Raw genomic sequence first — 20,289 nt, 5'->3', positions numbered from 1 at the left:
GCTCACGGCAATAAAAGCTTCATAGCTTGTTATTCTATCTTTGCATGCGCGCATACACACACGCATCTAAGCGTGGTGTGCAGGTTCTGCTAGTCACACTCTACCTTATATGGTTTTATAAGCAATGACTCACATGTGCACTACACACTCAGGAGATGTATATAATGAGAGCAAATATGCATATCTATAATTCTGAGAGACAGCTTGTGCCTGTCTGTACCCACGTATAATCTCTGTGTATTTTGATCGGAACGCTGTCTGTGTGGGTGAGCAGATAAAGTCTCTCCTCTTGCTGGCACTATCTATCTCATATCTGATGTAGCTACTGCGTACAGCTGAGCTACTGCCAATTGATGACTGAGCCTAAAGCAGAAATCAGTTCCCCATTGTATACCACTTTGGGGCTTGGAAGACTCTGTACTCAAGACACCTCTAATGTTACATATCCACATGTGCGAGTACCAGATTCTGCACTACCGTGAGTCCCGTGTAGCAATTTCTTTCTCCAGAATGCCAATCAGATACTAACACCATGATCAAAGAGCATCACACCTCTGCTTTGCAGCTACTGGGAACAAAGGGGAAACGTGCCATGGGAAAAGGAAGACTTCATATCAATCTCTGTCTAATATTTCTCTCCATCTCTTGCTCCCTCAATTCTAAGGCATGCATTATATCATCTCTTTCCATGTATATGGAAAAAACATCCCAAGGCACTGAGCCTGATTTTATCCTTGGCTGCACATGCAGTTCCCATTAGCATCAAGGAGAGCTCCTCATAAGTTCCAAATTTGGCCCCTGGGCTTGTCAGTCCAGAGCAACAGTGACCCTAGAAGGATCCTGATAGTCAGAAAACATCCCCTGCCAATAATCACCAACTCATTAAATGTAAATGTTTCTCATATATGTTTGATTCCCTTTCTTCCCCTGAAGGACTAAACTTTTGGACATGAAGACCAGTGAATTAAGTTCACATCCAGCTGAGCAAAGACTGCATAACAAACACTTCCCTGTAAAATATCATTGCTGGAGGCCACTTTTTTTTGTTAAATGTCCTCAATTCATTATTCATAGGCTAGAGCCTTTGCAAATTTTTCCCCTCTCCAGCCCCACCCTTGGTGTGAAAGTGCTGAAGGAAGGAATGACTTTAAATACATTGGAGAACAGCACCATTAATAAATAATACAGTTTTAACCAACTTTGTCTAACATTGCTATAATTGAGTTATAAAAATTTCATATCAGATTTCTTGCCCAGATTCCTGTGGCTAGTTCAAGCAAAGCAGCACAGTGTGTAATACTTACTACTTCCTTAGGAGACAGGAAGCTGTACAGCGGGAGGGTTTGGCTGGCTTTTTGGCTGGCCTGAACCTCTGCAGAGGAGCTTCGTTTTGCCGTGATCTTTGAATGGTGCCGGGAGTGTCTTCGCCGTGTTTTATGACCTTCCTCCCGAGACCTGGCTCTGTGCCTCCAGAAAACATGAACAGCCAATCCGTTATTCCTCAGTATTGCAGTAGTGCCCATTACCAGCTCCATACAAACCCTTGGCAGCTCCGTGCTAGGCCATTGCGTGTGGGAGAAGGTCTTCCACATGACTGCTCTGTAGAGTCATGATGGAGAGAAAAGGGGTGTTGTGCTTTTTCTACTTTTTTACAAAGATATTTTGCATCCAGGCTTTGGACCTTAACCTCAAATTTCAGCTCCAATTCATGATTTTATGGTGGCTCAAGGCAAACCATACTTTCACACAGCCTTGAATGTCCCTATGGTAATACACCTGCAAGAGAAGACACACTCTGCTCTTGCATGAACACCCCTCCAATTGCCGATTGCATCCCTCCCTCCACTGATCACCAGCTTTTCATAAGAAAATTCCCAGTAATTAGGAGGAGTGAAGTGAGAGAGTGGGGGTGGTTTGTTCAAGTGCTTTCAGAAAACATGAAACATGAACTCATGATGTGTATAAACTGTGCAACTTGCTATTGCAGTGATGGCGGGTCTAGCACCAGCATCCACTTAACTGGCCCCAGGATGCATCTGTCATCCACAGGACAAAGATTTTAATCAGGTCAAAGACAGCGGCTAGAGAATGCCATGGGCAAATATATTTCCATTGCTAAGACCAAGTTTAAGGGTTTCCTGGGACATCAGCAGTACAGAGCCCTTGGGCTGGGGAAGGGAGACTAGGCTGGAATCAGCTGTCATGGGCTGATCATCAGCCACGGGGATTAGAAGTGACTGCCGGACTGAAAAGCTGCAGCCACTGCACCTCGAGGCAAAACCCTTCTATGGCTGAGACCACAAGAAGCTCAGCCCCCAGTACATGACATAGCTGCTACCAGAATGGGATGTGGCTCCACAGAGTTTGTGGGTCACACAAGCTATTGCAATCATGTCCTTGAGCCCACCGGGAAGTGTCACAGGACACCCAGCTCAGGGAGCGGTGATGTTACCTGCTTCGGCAGCTGGGGGAGTGGGAGTCGGAGCTCTCTGAGCGAGAGTGGCAGCGGCGGTGGCGATGGCGATGAGATTTCCGGGTGCGCCCATGGGAACTTTAAGAAGCAGAGAAGAAAACCACTGTTAGGCTAGCAGACTGGGGGGATGCAAGAGCCAGCAGCTGGAGGCTGAAGTCTATAACATTCAAATTAGAAAGGACATCTGCGTTTTAAACCAAAGAAATTGGTATGTGAAACATTGTGCAGGACACCAAGGCATGAGAAATTCTCCATCCCTTCATAGCTACACCAACATTAAGGCAAGCCATCTTACCAAGATCTATGCTAGCATTTTAACTACAAGCTATTAGGTTGGCTCTGTACCCTGCTGGGGGACGATCTATGGACTAGCATGCAGGAGTGCAGCAGGCAGCACCAATCTTTTCTGCTTTCAAGACCTTAAAGAACTATGTGCTTGCCCACTCCTCTGCTTACCCTTCACCCTGCAACCTACCCTACGACAACCAGGGAACAGCCTGGGACCTTCCCATTGCTGACCCTCATTGGGGGAGCACCATCCCTCCAGGCAACCCATTGCAAAGCTCCAACCCTCCCATTTCTTGCTCTAACCCTCCCTGTAGTGCAGGCTCCTTGTTAAAGAGCAGATGCAGAAGGACCGGCTCCAAATAATACAGTACACTCAGTAACAGTCAGCCTTCCCCACGCTCTCTAGGTGGGAGGGTCTAGCCAGTCCTACGGGCAGCTCTTATGGTTGCTATATGAAGTAGAGCTTCCCTAACTGCAGCCTGCGCTATGCACGGTTCCTGCTTGAGAGGCAGGACCATTTTACCTGGCTTCTTATAGGTGTCCAGTCACTGCTGCTCCCTTTTCTGACAGGGCCACAGGACAGTTACCAGCAAACAGTGCGCAGGGACCCAGGTTCAGTGCCCTACTGCGCTTCCCTTTGCTCCGTTCAGGCTCTTACTGATTACCTGGCCCTGTTACTGAAGGGCCATGGTTGCCCACGCCAAGAGCTGAAGTCCTGCACGCAGACAGCAGGGTGATGTGGGTGGCAGGCTACCTGTCACCTTCCGTGCCCATTCCCTGTCATCGTTGCCCACCACAGCAGTTACTTTAGATCTGGTAGTGTAGCGCTCTGCTCAGGCTGGCATCGCAGTGCCAGCAGACAAAGCTAATGATGGGTTAGCTGGTGGGAACAGTCTGGTTTCATGGCCACACCATACCAGTCACTGACAGCACTAATACAACCTGCCTGGACAGCATTTAGCAATTTGCTGTTATAAAATCTCAGCAAATCAATTGCTTGAGAACAGCATCTCCTTTAAGACAAAAGGGCAACCTCCAGGGCAATTGCCTGAATTCTGCCTGGCTGTTTTCTCTGATGCTTTTCACAGCCTATGCTTATATTTTTAAAAACGTTACAGTTTGGGATCCTCCTTCCTTACTTTCATACAGCTGAAATCAGCAACACTGAACATTTCTCCCTCACATGGTGGATTTGTGTGAAAATCCCCATATTTGCTCTCTACCACCTGCATCAGTCCCTCCAGTTTAAGAGTTTTCCCTTTCTGCAGGAGGAAAAACTGGTCCTGTGTGATTTAGATAACCAGTTGCTCGACACAAAGATAAGCCAGAGCAGTGTGATCATACAAAAATCCTGATCTGAGTTGGCTCATGGGATCTATCTGATCCATGCCCAGGAGCAATAAGAAGGTTTGCAGAAACTGGGAGTGGCTCAGCTCTGATTTGTGAGCTGAAAGATGAGGGCTAAAATGCCTCGGCTTGTTTATCCCCAAAGCGCAATTCTAGCAGCTCTTGTTCCCCTAGGTCAGTGCATACCAGCAGGGCATCATCTGATCTTTGTTTTAACCACACTGTTAGTCTACTGCATATTGGCTAGTGCCACGTTGGGCTGGCGAGTGCCTGCTTTTACTGATAACCTAGGAAGCCTCAGTTTTACCACTGAGATTTCTGGATGCATAGAAGCCCAGTTTGAGGGAAAAAAAGGTGGCTGTGCTACTGAACATGCAGAAATCGTAGAGAAAAGGAGATGGGCTTTCTGCACGCAATAGAGATGGCCTGTGCAGGCAGCGCAACATGCTCTGCACCTCATAGATTCCCAATCTCTTCAGTCCCAATGTGTACTGGGGTAGACACTGGTGGTGTCAGGGGTTATTGTCCCTCGGCCTAAGATCTAAAAGTTGTGTTGGGAAGAATTAAAGGGCAGGTCCTACTAATACCAAACAAACCAGCAGATTTGCATCTGCTAGCTCAGTTTCTGTCTTTAGTAGGGTATCCTGAGTCCCAGCAAAGCCAACCAGGGGTTTGGTGCCCAGGGTTCAGCCACAGAACTGTTTCCTTGCTCTAAAAGCAGGTGAGAAGCTGCAAGTTGCGATTCCCAGAAGACAGAGAAGGAAGTGAAAAACAGAGAAGGCTTACAGGCCTTCCTTCCAGCCCTGAGGAACCACATTTTATACCACACCCCTTGATCGGACAAGGACTGTGCTCTGCTAGCACTCCAGGGCAGATAGGAACCTCAACCCCAGATTTTTACAATCTCCATCACCTCCAAACAATCCCTTCTCTTCCTTAGTCCCCATTGGCTTCTGCTCCCATTCGGATATTTGGTTGTATTGTATATCATGAGTAGCCTCTACTGTAACCTCCAAGACTAGCAGACAAGGAGGAGCTAAATCCCTTTGCAGTAAGAGTGTGCCAGCCTGCCCTTTGGGCAGTGGAGGCTCTGGGGCACTGCGCTCCGCAGATTTGAGCTCATCTTCTCACGCTGCCCTCATCAGAAAAGCTGGAGTCTCTGCTCAGGACTGGATGAACAAGACACTGTACATCCTTGTGAGATACAAAAAAGTACTGAATGAGGTGGCACAAAAGAGAGGGAGAGGAAAGATCTCCAGCTTCTACAAACCCTTTTGCATTCCAGCAAAACCAGAATTGCTGGTTTTAGCTGCAGAATAATCCTGAGAATTGCTTAGGGCTGTGCAGCAGGTGTTAGCTCCAGGGGACCCACCACATCAAGGACTTCCTAGCCCCACAGCTCTGCACAGGCAGGGCAGGGAACACCATGAATCGCTACTTACTGTTTTTTGTGTTTTCTTTCTTCCTTTCTCTTACTTTTGGGGCTTGAAGAACTAAATAAGAAATGGCTAATTAATTCGGAGATTTCTGTTCTGATAAAAAGCTGCACAATCACACATCAATGTTACAGCTAGATTGCCCAAGAGCGTGCAATAAAAATGAAAGGGATTAATGATTCTGCCGCAGCACAGGGGATCCGAGTGCCTCCTGACAAATCTGGCTTGTGGGCTTGGCCAAAAAGGATCCTCAAAGGGATCAGCCATCCTGATGGCTTTGCATTTTCCCACAGAAAAGATGAATACTTCTTGATACTGTACATGCATGTACTGGAATCAGGGGAGTTCTTCCAGTACACACCTGGAAAGCCACTGACTCTGAATGTTTCAAAGATGGGCACTGCTGGGGGACACCACACTGGTTGCAAATAAAACCATAAGAGAAATGAAGACTCGAGATGCAGGATGGATGCAACATGTATGAGGTTGCCAGGGGCTAGGTTATAGCAGGAGGTCTTTTCCAGTTATGTGCTCGATTGCACAGGTTGGGCTGGAGACCTGATTCCTGTGGGGTTTGAGGAATGCATAAGGCTGAATAGGGAGAGGGTAGCTCCAGACCCACAGGGAATGGGGGGAGCCAAGGGGATTCCACAAGGAGACACAGAAGAAAAATATCTTCTGCCCCCACCCAGTGAACATCAACCTTGTGAGATCCTGAAGAGACCATTAAACTCATATTTCTGAGGGACCATCCACACTTGCTCAACTCTTACCTGTGTCTTCTCTTCTTTGAGGATAACCTGCAAGACACAAATATGTACATTGAATACAGGGTCTCACAAAACTGGAAATTTGAATCAGAGACAATGTGGGTAGGTCCAGCGTTAGACTGAGCACTGTGAGACCACGTCATGTACCGGCTGGGCAGAATGGTCTTGGCTGTCCTTTAGCCAGCCAGCAAGGGGGTAGCTGAGAAATGCTGGTGTGGTGGAAGTGACTATCACAGTCTGCAAATAATTGAGAATATGATCCTCAGAATAACAAGTCTATAGAGATCAGATACATCCCCTGTCCCTGGTGGGTCCCTTTTCTCTGCTACTGCCTCCACAGTTTTGCACTGCACTTAGTTTGAGGGTGCAGAGGTGAGTCCAGTCCCTGGTTTTCTGTATGAAGGACAAGTAGCAGTCAAAGGAAAAATCCTTTCTGTATAACTCCAGGGCAGCCTCACAGCCAAACCAGCGTCATGCCTCTGTCTTGCCTCCTGGAGCATCCCTGGGATGACACAGGAGCCACCATACTGGTGGTCCTTGTAGAAAAGCCTGGAAGCATGAAGGACACTCTTCCTTGCAGCGAGGCCAGGCCCCAGTACACTGCACAGCCCGCTGTGTCCCATCTCAGCTTGGAGCACAACATCCTGCAGAAGACATGGCCTGAAGTCCTGCCTAGAGGGGCCGTGAGACTGCCTGTGGCAAGGTCAGTTGGGATCTGTAGCTGAAGTGGTACCAGCTGTCTGGAAACAACCTCCATTGGTCGCTAATGTTTAATGGTTTATCATGCTGCCTTTTGGGACCAGCTACAGCTTATCCTTGGCTTGCAGGGGCATAAGTGGGTACTAAAGGTTTGAAGCCAAGGAGCATCTGACCCAGGACTGCCATCAGGAGATGGCATCTGTAAAAGAGCATAAGAATCACTCCTTGGGAAGGAATTATTTTAAAGGACTTTCTATATCCTTGTCTCTCCTCCTCCCTTCCTCTTCTTTAAGAATCAAGCTCAACTTTTCACCCTGTTATCCATTTTTGGCAGCTTCTCTTTGGTTCAATATATTATAAATACATGAACTTTCCAAGGGAGATAGCATCCATTGTTCTCTTCAAATATTGGTTTAACAGTTGAGAGAAACCAGTGAAATACTTGCAATTTCAAAATCTAATTGTGCTCTTTAAATTAAAGATGGGCTTCAGAAGGGTAATGTGGAGGCAGTTGCCCAGGGGTGGGAGGGAAGGCCAAGATGTGGATGCAGGGAGCTGGTCTTGTCACCTTAAACCTTTACAGTGAGGCAACAGTCTGAACCTCTTCCTGGTCCAAATGCTGACACTTTCTGCAGGCTAGGGAAGAAGGGAAAGGGACCAGTGCAAGCCCCAAGCTCCGATCCCATTGGCATCCCAGAGGATGGGAGCCATCTGAAATAGGACAGCAAGGACAGCATGAGGTCGGCAGAGCCTCCGCCTGCTGATTTGGCTCATCTGTCTCTCTTCGCCCACACCCCGACAGCTCATATTTATCTGTTTGCCCTGGGTGTGCACCCCATTTCATGCCCTCCTTGCCCAGAGGGATGCCGGCTCTGCCCCTCCTCAGCTGTCCGGCTTTCACCTCCCGGTGGGGCCCTGCCCTCTGGGCAGCCATTATGAAGAGTCAGGAGTCTGACGCCTCTCTGCCCTCCTGGCACAGGGCTGAACCAGGTGCCCAATGGCAGTAATGTCTTCCACCCCCTGTCCACCCCCCCCCCCCCCCCCCAACAGCCGCTGCCAGCAGGGAATTACATTTTCAAGGGAAAAATACCTGTTTCTTTTTCGCTTCTTGGAGCTTTTCTTCTTCTTCTTCTTCACAGGCGAGGGGCTGTAGGAGGGAGACCTGAGGAGGCAGCGGGGTGTTAGGGACCGCAGGGCTCCCCACAGCCCTCCCCGTTCACCCCAACCCTTACCTCGCCGCCAGCGGCATCCCCCGGGGGCTCCCGGGGCCCCCAGGACCGGCTGCGGGGTGAGCCCCGGCCGGGCCTCTGCCGCCCTGAGGGGAGGGTGAGAAAATGGCGGCGCCTCCCTGGGCCTGCAGAGACCCCCAGCCCCTCGCACCTCCCCGTGGGATATCCAGCCTCCATTTTACGCTGGCTTTTTTCCCCTCACACAGCCCAGGGCTGCCTGTCCCCTCCCGCCCCACACGCCACCATGGCTGCCCTCACCTCCTTCGCTTCTTGCGGCTGGATTTCTTCTTCTTCTTCTTCCCCCGGGCCGGCGGTGGCACACGCTCCCCATCGCACGAGTGGCTGAGGAGGGGGGAAAAACAAATAAAAATTAAAAATAATAAAAATGAAAGCTGAATCAGCTCACATGGGACTGCTCTCTCCTGTCCCCACCTCAGGGACATCCAGGGCAGAGAGATCAGTTTTGATGGTGGGCCCGGGGCGCAGGCGAGCGCCTAATTACCCTCTAACGAATAATTTGGTCACAGTTTAAATGAAGTGTCTCCTCTGCGGGTCTAATGGAGATATAATGAGACAGCTACTGTACACCACGGCGATGCCAGCTGATTATTTAAAACATGTTTGCAGAGGTTAACGACTCCGTAACAGATTTATAGGTTTTGTTGCTCTTTGTAAATATGCTTTAAATAATTAATTGGCTTTTAATTTGCATACAATAATTATTGCAACCACATACATCTAACTAATAAAAGGCTTGACATATGTTAAATAGCAATTGATTAGAAATATATGTATTTATTGAGATGCTATGGTAATTTAATGAGATATGCATCTCTTACACAGTTGTTAAACCCTGGGAAAAAAACTCCTGTAAATTAATTTCTTTTTTAAACATACAATCCTGAATTGCATTATGTTTCAATGAAAACTAAACACCATGGTTAAATTAATTCAGAGCACTGGGCTGAAAAGATGACGGATACTCTATGGCTACCCATTAACCAAAGCAAATGCTTGTGAAGACGGGGGCAGCTGGTGGCGGCCTGTGGATCCCCAGGTTGATCCCCAAATCGGCCTGTCGATCCCCAGATGGATCAGGGGACAAGGTTTGCAGGGGGCACAGCCAGCTCCCAGGGCCTCTGCAAAGTCAGGGACTGGTGACCCTAAAGAAGGGGCAGACATTGTTGGAAATGAGGGTGCCGGGTTCGTGCCTCAGTTTCCCCACTTCTCGCCCCACCGGCGGGAGGAGCCGCTAGCAGGGAACGTGCGAAGGCAGCCCCGTGTTTGGGCAATGCTGTGGGATCTTCGCTGCAGAAACCAGCTGAAAATTGAGCAGTTTCTGCAGAAAGAACAAATGTTATCGTCATTAAGAGTCTTAGCACAGAGCAAACATCACGGCATGTCGACCTGTCGGAGGCGGTGACGGTGGGACATGGCGGGAGGACTCAGGCTCCGCTGTCCCCTGACACTTGCTCACCCAGGGCTGGAATTACTACCAAAATTACACTACCATGGAAAGCCAATCGCTTAGTGCTTTTAACAGACATTTTATTTTAATTGCTCTGCAAAACAAAACTGTATGCTAATGCTTTGGTTGCAAACTGTGAATAACGGTGTGCCAAGGGCTTCTGGTGCAGTAAATCTGAGGTGCAACCACACCACGGCCCCGAGGAGCACCCAAATACTCCTTCCCGCTCTTTTTCCTCCCAAGGATTTCACCGACTGGCAGAAGCACTGTTAGGGGATACGGCACACTTCAGGCTCGGCGAGTCTTTTGTCTGCATTAAGGTAGAAGAAACACGTTTTCCAAGATGGCTCGTTGTTGCTAAGCTCAAGCATCTGCCCGAAGCCACCCTAAGGGTCTGTCCTAGACCAGGGACCTGAACACCCATCCCAGCCCCTCAGGTATCAGGATGCTCAACCCCAGCTCCCACGTGCTTTCCCCTAGCACAGGTTTGGGCTCCCCAACAAACAGGTTTCGGTGTCTCAGCCCCCCTCGCCCAGGGCCACGGCCCGGGGAGAGTGGGGAGGAATCTCTGGCTGTGCCACGCGGCCGCAGGCAGTTTCCCTAGAGCCCTTCTCCCTCTCGCAAGAGAAAGCCTTTTGTCTTTGATGTGGAAGCTCTCTCCCTGCGCTGATCCGATTTTAATTGTTTCTCCACGATTGTAATCAAAGTCTAATTAAAAATACACTTTAGATTATTGTTCTGGTTAGCCTGGAATCTGAAGATATGAAATGTGCTTTCTTGCTCTTTCTTTCCAGCATCTTTAACCAAACAGAGAGGCTTTAATCCCAGAGACAGTTTAGCAGGCAGGGCTCAGAGACCCTAGCTGCTTCAGTTACAATGTTCGATTCATTTTTCCCCTCTCAAGTTGTCAGGGGCTAATGATGAACTGATAACGAAGCTGTGTTGTAATGAAGCCAATGCTGCCGGTCCGACCTAGGCGTGGGGAGAGGGGAATTGCTGAGAGCGATGCCCAGCCTGTGCTGCCCTGCGGACCTGGTAGCGCACAGGGGTGCCGGCAGGTCGCCTGTCTTCCAGCCAGGGCTGCTTGCAAGGAGGCTGTAAGAGCAAGACGTGGAGTGGAAGCGAACTACAGGTTTGCAGGTTGCTCCCTGCAAACACAGACAGGGGTTTCATACAATTGCATACATCTGCTGTACGCTCACACGGTCATTTAACCCACGCCCAGCTCTCGCAGACCCCCGGAGGGGCTGGGTCAACAGTCACCGATGCCTCCTCTGCCATCCCCCTGCTGCAGCGTGACCCCGCTCGCAGCCCTGGCTCCTACCTGCGTGACCTGCGGCGAGCATGGTCTCGTCTCTCCTTCCCTTTCGCACAGCCGTTGGTGGTGGAGGCCTCCTTGACCGCGCGGCTGCTCAGCTTTTCGGGGTGTCTGTCCTCCGCGGGGTACGGCAGGCAGCTGAGCGTCCCGCTGTGGGAGCAAGAAAGAGAGCGATGAAGAGCTGTCCTTAGAGCTGGACTCATTTGCCGAAGGCTTCCCATGTACTGGGGAATCCCCTTTCCACAGGTAGGGCTTATGCTGCTGTGAAGGAGAGCTGCAGGTTGCCCTCAGGCCTCCTCAGCCCACGGTGCTCAGCCCTGCGGTGGGAAACGCTCCTACAATACTCCAGAAAGCCCCCATTTCCAAGCCAAGCTGCACCCCAGCATGGCCATGCTGCACTCGGCTTTCTGGCAGAGGTGCCACAAGCATCGTGCAGCCGAGGAGCAGCCGGACAGCCCCACGCTGCAGGGCCAGCACGGCATCTGGGTCCGACATAATGGCAAGGGGCAATGGTAGCTAATCAGACCAGCACCGCTGGACACCTTCCTCTGCATTGTGGGTTTCAGCTCACCAGCTCTGCAGAGACAGCGCTGGTCTCGTACTCTGGTAGAAAAAAGCTTTTACATTTCAAATGCCATTCCCCAAACCTGCTGTTGTATTGCCAATACCTCGTTACATGTCCTCATCCTATCCCCCTTACCAGCACTCAGGTGGAAACAAAGCTTTGGCAGCCAGAGGACAGCCCTCCTCCCCACTCCCACAAATAGGGTGCTGGGCCAGTAAACACACCTGGTCCTGATGAAAGACCAAACTGGAGAACCTGGGACAGCCCAGCAGAGCTAAGGGGAACCACCTGGGCCAGGCAGGTGCCTGCAAGAGCCCTGGGGAGACCATGAGAGCTGGCGAGGAGCAGAGCTAGAGCAGGGAGAGCCTGGGGTGAGAGGTCTCCGAGAAACACCGGGGCTTGGGCAGGGCAAGCTCAAATGGAGAAAAGAAGCTAAATGGAGCAAACAAACCCAAAGAAGCCTGAGCTCAGATGCTTGGGAGGAAAGTAAATAGGTTTCCAGGCCCTGCAGGTGGTTGTTTCAAAGAACAGAAGGATTAATGGAAAGCCATAAACCACACCTGGCAGGGGCACCAAGAACGCTATGTTTTTGGTGTCATCCAGAGTATTATTCGAATAAATAAAGCAAACACCAGCATGTCCAAGCCTGACCTGGCTGTGGGGTGGTACCCATGGTGGGCTGGGCTCAGCTGGCAGAGGAAGTGTCCCCATTTCTTCCCATTATCATTTTGAAGCCAATCTCAAAAATGGGCTGTAGGTGCTGCTTTGGGGTTTAGCCATCCCCAGGCCAGCTCTCCAAGGTCCCACTGCCGTCTGCCACCCAACCTACCTCCTCCCTTCAGAAAGCAGCCCACCGAAGCCCCCGGGCCACGTGGACCCCCACTCTGGAGCAGGGGGAGGCTGGGGTGTCCCCCTGGGATGTCCCCCTGCCAGCCCTGCAGCCACAACGGCTCAGGGGTGCCGGGAGGGTGCTTTGGCTGCGGAGATTGTCACAACCAACACGCGTAGGCTGTGGAGTCAGGAGCAAAGGGCCAGGGCCAGGTGCAGGCTGCACATCTGAGGGGTTAAACGGGACCAAGAGGGTGGTTAAAGAGCAGTGTGATGCTAAAATGGCACGTTAGCCCCGGTTAGGCATGGCCAGAGGCTTGCATGCCCCAGGGAACATCCTGCTGCCTGCCCCAGCCATGAGCAACACTTTTTGGGGCTGGAGTTGGCTCAGGAGCACCTGCAGAAGAAGGGTCACCCCTCTCTTTCCACCTGTGTTTCCTCTCTCAACAAACCCCCACTTTCTCTAATAGCTGGCTGTTTGTTGGAGCCTATTTTGTAATCCCTGAACATTTAAGGATGTGCATCAGCCAAGTACAAGTGACAGGGGTCAACGGGGGGAAGCCGGGTGAAATATTTCTGGCCCAGGATGTGCCAGAGGTGACACTGGCTGAGCCGATGGTCCCTCTGGCTTTAAAAATCTATTACTCTGCTTGTTATAAATCTCCCAGTCGCTTCCCAACATCTATGTTATTTTTAACCATCCGGGAAGCTACATGGTTAATTGCTTTCTTTGTGCAAGCTAATTAGGTTGTGGTCTTTCCCGAACCCCTTTTAAGAACAGTCTTCTGAGGCTCAATCATTAGGACACATTAAAAATGTCCCCAAATTAATGACCTGTGCAAAGGCTGGGCTGGATCAGCTCCAGCAGCAGAGGTGGGAGGGTTCCTCCCCGGGCTGGCAGCACGCTGGGGCACTGCTGCCTTGCAGGAGGGACCCGGGGCATGGCGGGCGACGTCCCTCTCACCCCGGCCCCCGCTCCCACTAATGAGATTTTCAGGTCCTGGGGCTAAAACATATTGGCCTTGAGGCAACCAAGGACTCCTGTCCTACAACGCACTAGGAACCATTTCTTCTGGGCTTGGAAGTAATTATTGATGGAAATAACTATTCTCCAGTCCCATCAAAGGCTGGCTTCCAGTCAGCCAAATGTTCTCCTCTGATGAATGCCGAGAGTCACTGACGCCCTGAACTGGATGGTAATCCCCTTGCGTTAAGCTCCATAGTCATTGATTGAATACATACGTAAAAACATATATTTTTTGCCGTCTTTTGTGTCTTTCGTGTCTCTCATGACTGATATAAAAGTGCTTGCAGTTTGGTGTGAACGATTACTGTGGCCTCAAAGGAGAAGATTGTCACACCTTCCCCTGCCAGTCCCTGCCTGCAGCAGAAAGGAGAAAGCCTCTGCGGGTGCTTTGCTGGAGCCGGCCCCGGGAGGGCAGTGAGGACGCTCGGGGCGATGCAGCTGGAAGTACGGGGCTCGCTCAGCACTGGGGACGTGCTGCCCGCAGAGACGCGTGCTGGAGCAGGCAGGAGGAAGGAGAGGCAGAAAAGATGCCCAGGGTTTGTCTGGGCATCCGCTACTCTGGGCATCCAACACTACTCTGCCCTTGGAGCGAGGACCGCAGCCTCTCTGTCGATGTACGGGTCGCACGTTTGTCCCTAAGGACGCGCTCCTGGCCGTGGGCAGCCGGGCCATGACAAGGCAGCGGCCTACCCGTCCTGCCTGCTCTCCAAGTTTCTCTATTTCCATTAGACAATTGCTTGCACTCATTTATGTTTTTTTCTTTCTTTCTCACATGCAGAAATCCAGCCTATCCATCAGGCCTGCCCAAAAGCAGCATCCCTGCTCCTGACGGGAGACCCCAGGCAGCAGGGCACCCGCCAGGCTGCCTGCCACCAGCTCAGCACAAAACACACCCTGGGCAACCTCCCTCTGCAGCCAGCTCGCCTTGTCCCTTCCCTTTGCAGCAGTCCAAGAGGGGCTTTTTGGGGCTCATGGTGATTTTTGCCAGCTTTTCAGCGGCTGGGAGGGAAGCAGCGGGCACGCAGAGCTCTCGCCTCTCCCACCAGCCCCAGCCTTTCACCACTTGTCACAACCCAGCCAGCCCACCTTGCATTTTGGTATCAGCTTTAGGCTCTCCCGTGTTTTCCCTCTCTGACAGAATGTGTTGACAGCAGAGGGAAACGATCTGTTGCTACCCTAATAGAAATGGTGCAGAAAAGATCACTGTTAGGAAAGAACCCGAATATTCCTGATTCGAAGCGGGGTGAAACCACTGTAAAACACGGTGGCTGTTTGGAGGAGGACGGGACAGGTGATGGCAGCCCCGCTGCGGGGTGGGGGTCCCTCTTTATTTTTACAAACTGCCCGATATGCTTCCCACCAGCCTTTCCCAAAGGCACATCACATTTCCAAATCCCACCGGGCTCCCCGCTGCCAGCAGCATCCCACAGAGCCCTGTCACCCAATGCCACCCCATCCTGCCTGCCTTCTCTGGGGGGCTGGCGTGTCACCCCCAGTTTATGGGGATACTGCTGAGGCCAGCTAACCACGCTGTGGCCCCCACGCTCTGCACCGGCTCCCTTTGGGACTGGACATCACTCTTTGCTGGGGAAAAGTAGAAAGTCACTGATGGGCTCGGCAGAAGGCTTTTGCGCCAGGGATCTTACGGGGGCCCGAGGTGGCCGTGCACACGGATGGCAGGATGAGGCCACGGCTCTGCAGAGGCCAAGGAAAATGCAAGACCGGAGAGGTCATTTGCAAGACCTGGGAGATACGCTGGGCTCGGCAAAGACCCTTCACGGAGTTTGTGCAGGGAAGTTGTTAAAGACGTGCTGTGGCCTCCAGAGCCGTGGGTGAGCCCCACGGGTGAGCCTTGGCCCTGGGGCAGGGCTGCGGTGTTGAGGCGTCCTGGGGGCTTGAACCCGCCCAGCTACGAGGAAATATTTCGCCCCCCCGCCCCGTTAGCCCTCCTGGGATTGCACTGCCCTTCCTGCCCATGGGCAGATCCGGGCACCCTTCACAGAGGACGGGGCAAAGGCGCAGGGTGTTTGCTGCCTCAGGGAGCAGAGCTAACTCACAGCCCATCCCCGTTCCTCCATCCCGGGCCACCACGCTCGGTGCCATGGCCAAGTGCCATCTCATCGGGCCATGAAATGTGGCACTTGGTGACGCATGCTTCACCGGGAGCTGAGCCCGGTGACACCCGTCCCCTCCGGCCCCGCAGTGACATGCAGTCGGTGCGGGTTTGGTGTGCGCTTGAAATCCCCGCGTGCTGGCATCTCAGTGCTGCCGGGTCCGGGCAGCTGCCCTCCCCTGCCTGCAGGCTCCCGCGTCCCAGCCGAGCTCCTCTCCCCCGGCCCTGCAGCAGTCTCCTGCCACAAAGCTTTCATCAATCATCCTTTTCCCCTGCAGTAACTCAGCTCCTCATCTCAAGAGGAGAGATAAGCAGGAAAATTTCCTTCCTAGTGACCTTTCAGCTGCCGGACCCTGCCACCAGGCCACCTCTCCAACCTCAGCAGCATCGTCCCCTGCCTCCGCAGGATGGGCTCCAGCAGTCCCAGCCCTCCGTGGCCTGGCCACAGCTCCTCTGCCCGTCCCAGCTGCTTTGCAAGCAGCAGCATAAGCACACTGGGGCTAACCGTGCCTTTTATTTTTATCATTTAATTTACTTTGCACACACAGCTGGGTTGGCTGCTGGATGCACGGCCCGAGCGGGAGCGTGGTGCTGCAGGGTACCTGGCTGCACGCGTGAGCACGTTGGAGACCCCGAGCACTGACTGCTCTTGGCAGACCTGCACTGACAGCATTTCCAAGCTCAGGACAGAGTATTTGGAAAGCCAATACGGAAACTTTACTACCTTGCCCTTTTCAGCCCTGGCTGGCTCCACGTTCCCATCATCTCTACAGCCCCTGGTGAAAAGGTAGGAGCGGCTCCAGCCAACCGGAGCCCCAAAACCAAAAAAGGTTAAAGCAACTCTGATGAGCCTATTAGTTGTGAATGTTTCACTGGCATTAAACCAACGATGGATGCCTTGCCTGAGGACTGGGAACTTCAGCCTGTGAGAGGACACGGTAGGCTCACTGCCCCGAGGGGAAGCGGGAGAAACTCCTGCGCCCACAGCCGCTCGCACCAGGGATGCTCTTGCCGCTCCTCCTGAGTAAGGTGCAAAAAGTGCATGGACACATGATTGAATATCTTATCTTTCCTCTCCTTTGCTCACCTGGAGGTTTTGGCTGCGCAGGACGGGGCAGGCAGCGGGCTGGGGTCCCCAGTCTCCCGCATCCCCGTGGCTCTCTGCCATGGCTATCTCCGATGCGCCTCTGCCCTGGGCTCTTGGCCCCGGCAAGGGTGGGCTGAGCTGCTCACAGTGTTTCTAAAATCCACCACTTTGGGCCGAGAAGCCTTTTAGCGCTAGCAAAATGACCCTTTTATTTTCTCCTTCGCTCTCTGGCTTTGCTCATCTGATTGAAAAAGAAAATGGTTGAACCGTTCCTTTGTCCCCGGAGAGGGAGGGGACAGAAAAGAAGGTTGTAAAGACATTTCAAGCAAAAACTCCAGGAGATGTGCTTACGTAAAGCTCTTTGAAATATGCACTAAAAATACCTCTTCAAAATTAGGAGATGGGGAAAGTTGTAAGTGCTCCCCACAAACACACACACACAAACACCCCACGGCAGGTTCTTTCCCCACCTCATTCAAACCGTTATTATTAGTGCGGCAGGAGCCCTGCAGTTCGTTATTGAAAATTATAATAGCAAATCACTGAGATATTTTCCCTGATTACACAGACTCCAAGCCAGTTCAATTTTAATCTTCTCCCCGCTATTTTTTCCGTGCATCAGCAGAGGCACCAGCTGCAGAAAAGCGCGTGGTTTTCTTGAGGCAGTTTAAACACAGAAGAGAAATACAATTCCGTAATATACATTTTTCATCCAATTTTTGCCAGCCGTGACTTGCCTCCCCCTCCTGCTCCCAGGCACCCTGCGTCCTGCTGCAAGCCCGGATGCGGCAGTGGCTCCTTTTGCTTCTTGGACTCCAGAAAGGTTTAACGACCGCTCTGAGCACATCCCGGGCCAAAAAAGCAGCTTGGCTCTTTATTTTCCAGCAGTGGATTTGCTATGCATGGTTGAATCAGAACAGAGGAGCTTCCCTGCTGGAAGAGGCCCTGGTAGCGGCGCAGGGTCAGTGCCAGATGCTTCGGGGGATATTGTGCGGTCACAGCCCGTGGGGACGGCTCTGTCCTGGGCACCAGCTGGCGGCGGCGGCTCCTGCTGCGCAGCACGGGACGGCCGGCCCTGGCGGGGATAAAACTCCACGGGGGAAAACGATGCTCCCGTGGACCGTCTTAGGTAGGGTCAGGCACGAGGGCGAGCACAGCCTCTCCCTGCTCCCCACGGCTGGGTCTCCTTCTCCCTAGGGACGCTTCCTGACCCTCTTCCCTCCCGAGCACCCGGCCGCCTTGCAGGGCTTGGCGTCACCTTCCCTCGCTGCCAGCAATCCCGGATGGCTCCGCCGACTGCCTGCCAGCGACAGCAGAGATAAACCCGAGGAACATGGCACACGGTCGTATCATTTGTAAAGGAAACCTGGACCGCTGCCCCGATTCGAGCAATGTCTACGGCATCTTGTGCCTCCCACGCTGCCGGCTCAGAGGTCCCTGTGGTGCTTTGTGCCCGTCAGCACCTGCACGCTGCCGGGCCGGGCTTGCTCTCGAGGGGACAATCCTGTGCCTTTCCTATCCTCAAATCCTCCTCCTTAGACAAATACCCTGCAGGTTCCCATGCCTGTAAAGGAGCCAGTTTTCCCCTCAATCGGGGAATAGGAAAGGAGCCTCGGCTTCTGCCTGGTGCCTGCAAACAGAGCCGAAAGCACAGACGTTACCCTGAGCTGCAGCGCAGCAATCCTGCACAGCCCCGACCCATGTTTTGGGGGACTCCAGGCTCCTGAGTGACCCTGGCACGGCAGGAACTGGTCTGAGGAGGGACTGGGGCCGAAAGCTTACACTAAACCCTGCCACAGCCCCACAGCCACTCTGCTCCCAGCCAGCCACGCACTGCACCCCCAGACCCCATCCCTGCCATCATCCCCCAGGCAGCCCGAAGCAGCCATGGGGGCAGCCGCTGCCCGGTGAAGGGGGCAGAGCTGACGGCCAGGCATGGGGGCAACCCTAAGCAGCCCTCGTAGAGCTTGCGGTTAGGAGAAGCCTGGATCTAAGCTCAAATTTCTCATTAATTGCTCGCCCATGAGGGCAACATAGGGGAGCCCAGTGGCTGTGGTTGGGCACTTCCCAACACAACACTGGGAGCAGGAAGCCGAGGAGCACTGAGAGATGATGCTTAACCTTTTAGGAGGGTTTTAACAAAAAACCAAACTGAAGGATGTCCCAGAAAAGAAACGCTTTGCCACTATCTGCAATGTGGTCAGGCTGGAGAGCACCTTCACGCCCAACGGGCTGCACAGTGCCGCAGTGTCCCCTGTGCCACCGCAGCACCCCGGGTTCAAGCCAAGCCCCCCGCCGCGGTGCCTTGCTTCGGTGCTGGCTGCCGTGGATGGGGCCGTGCTTGCACACAAGATTCCAGTCCCTCGCACAGGTTAATCCGGGATCTTTGGAGATCGCTATCCTCCCGGCGGGCCTGGGCTCGCTCTTGAATGAGGTGCTGCACCCTGGGTGCTGCCAAGCGATGGCAGGGCCGGTGCCACATCCGCGGTGCTCGGTCATTACGGGTGCTCCCTGCGATGCGCCGATTCCTTCCTTTGTCCAAAACCCCATACTGTTTGGCATGGCGAACAGCAGTGAAATAGTGTATTTGCCAATAACACAGCTCATTAAATTTTAATCAAATAGGGGATTGCAAGCACACAGTTACCAGGAGCTCCTGGGAGCGCTGAGAGATCACTTTAAAAATGAATTAGTAATAAGGCACGTTGGAGGCGGCAAGGAGAAGACGGCTGGAGAAGATCCACTTGGAGCAGGAAAGCTCCCTTTGCCGCTCACATAAAGCTTTTTCCTCCTCTCCCTTAATTTGCTTTTTTTGAATTGACACTGGAAGAAGAGGGGAAAACACATGGGAGGTCCTAACGCTCAGATACTCCAAAAACCCAACCTGTTCACCCAGCTGCTGCCTGCCCGCAGAGCTGCCCTGGGAATGGCTCCGGTTGACGGGGAGAGCATGGAGAAGATGTCCGCCCCATCCATCCACGCTGGGGACAGGGACGCTCAGGTCAGGGCACGCCGTTAATAAACCACCCCCGAGCCACCCCGTGTGCCGGGACACAGGCACGCATGCCTGCCTGCGGCTCACGAACAGCAATCCGAAGGGCTCAGCTTGAAACAACTCCGACATTAAAAAACGCTCACCCTCCCCCCGGACAGACCCACGGGTGCATCCGAACGGGTGTCCCCAGCCAGGTGTCTGGGGCATCACCCGCGCAGGGCAGCGCTGGTGCCACTCTGCCAGAATCAGAGTTGCTGAGGATAACATTTCCTGCCGACCCCCGTGGGCACCCATGAACGGCAGCTGGGGACGGGGAGCCCCAGGCAGCAAAAATCGGTCTGCCGCACCTGGGGGGCCTGGTGGGATGGGGGTCCCTGGATATCCCCCCTGGTTTGGGACTTGTCTCCCAAACATCCATCCTGCCGCGCTGCCCAGGGCCGCCCTGCCAGGGCCACGGGGGTTGGGACAGCTCAGTGACGCCGCGAGGAGCAGATGTCCCCGCGTGGGGACGCGTGGGCAGCAATTAGTTCCCGCGGAAAGGAATTAAGCACCAGATTTCTCCTGCTGGAGAGACGAGCCTATGACGTTCCCAGCCCAGGAAGGGAGGTGGCAAGCGGGCTTTAACCCCCTTGCTACACGCTGCCGA

General features: G+C 52.9%; 1 protein-coding gene across 1 annotated transcript in view; it reads right to left on the bottom strand.

The window, feature by feature from the left end:
* The window catches only part of SRRM4 (serine/arginine repetitive matrix 4), a 46,020-nt gene that overhangs the window by 13,095 nt on the left and 12,636 nt on the right, over window positions 1-20,289 (bottom strand). The window contains exons 2-8 of the mRNA XM_075516708.1: window positions 11,035-11,178; window positions 8,501-8,584; window positions 8,104-8,175; window positions 6,318-6,344; window positions 5,551-5,601; window positions 2,453-2,551; window positions 1,305-1,467 (exon numbers count right to left, since the gene is read on the bottom strand). Coding sequence (XP_075372823.1) covers window positions 1,305-1,467; window positions 2,453-2,551; window positions 5,551-5,601; window positions 6,318-6,344; window positions 8,104-8,175; window positions 8,501-8,584; window positions 11,035-11,178 — 640 coding nt within the window. The remainder of the gene's footprint in view (window positions 1-1,304; window positions 1,468-2,452; window positions 2,552-5,550; window positions 5,602-6,317; window positions 6,345-8,103; window positions 8,176-8,500; window positions 8,585-11,034; window positions 11,179-20,289) is intronic.

This window comes from Mycteria americana, chromosome 13 (assembly GCF_035582795.1).
Source record: "Mycteria americana isolate JAX WOST 10 ecotype Jacksonville Zoo and Gardens chromosome 13, USCA_MyAme_1.0, whole genome shotgun sequence".
Lineage (NCBI taxonomy): Eukaryota > Metazoa > Chordata > Aves > Ciconiiformes > Ciconiidae > Mycteria > Mycteria americana.
Note: the sequence above shows the minus strand (reverse complement) of the source record. Positions and strands in the feature narration are given on the sequence as shown.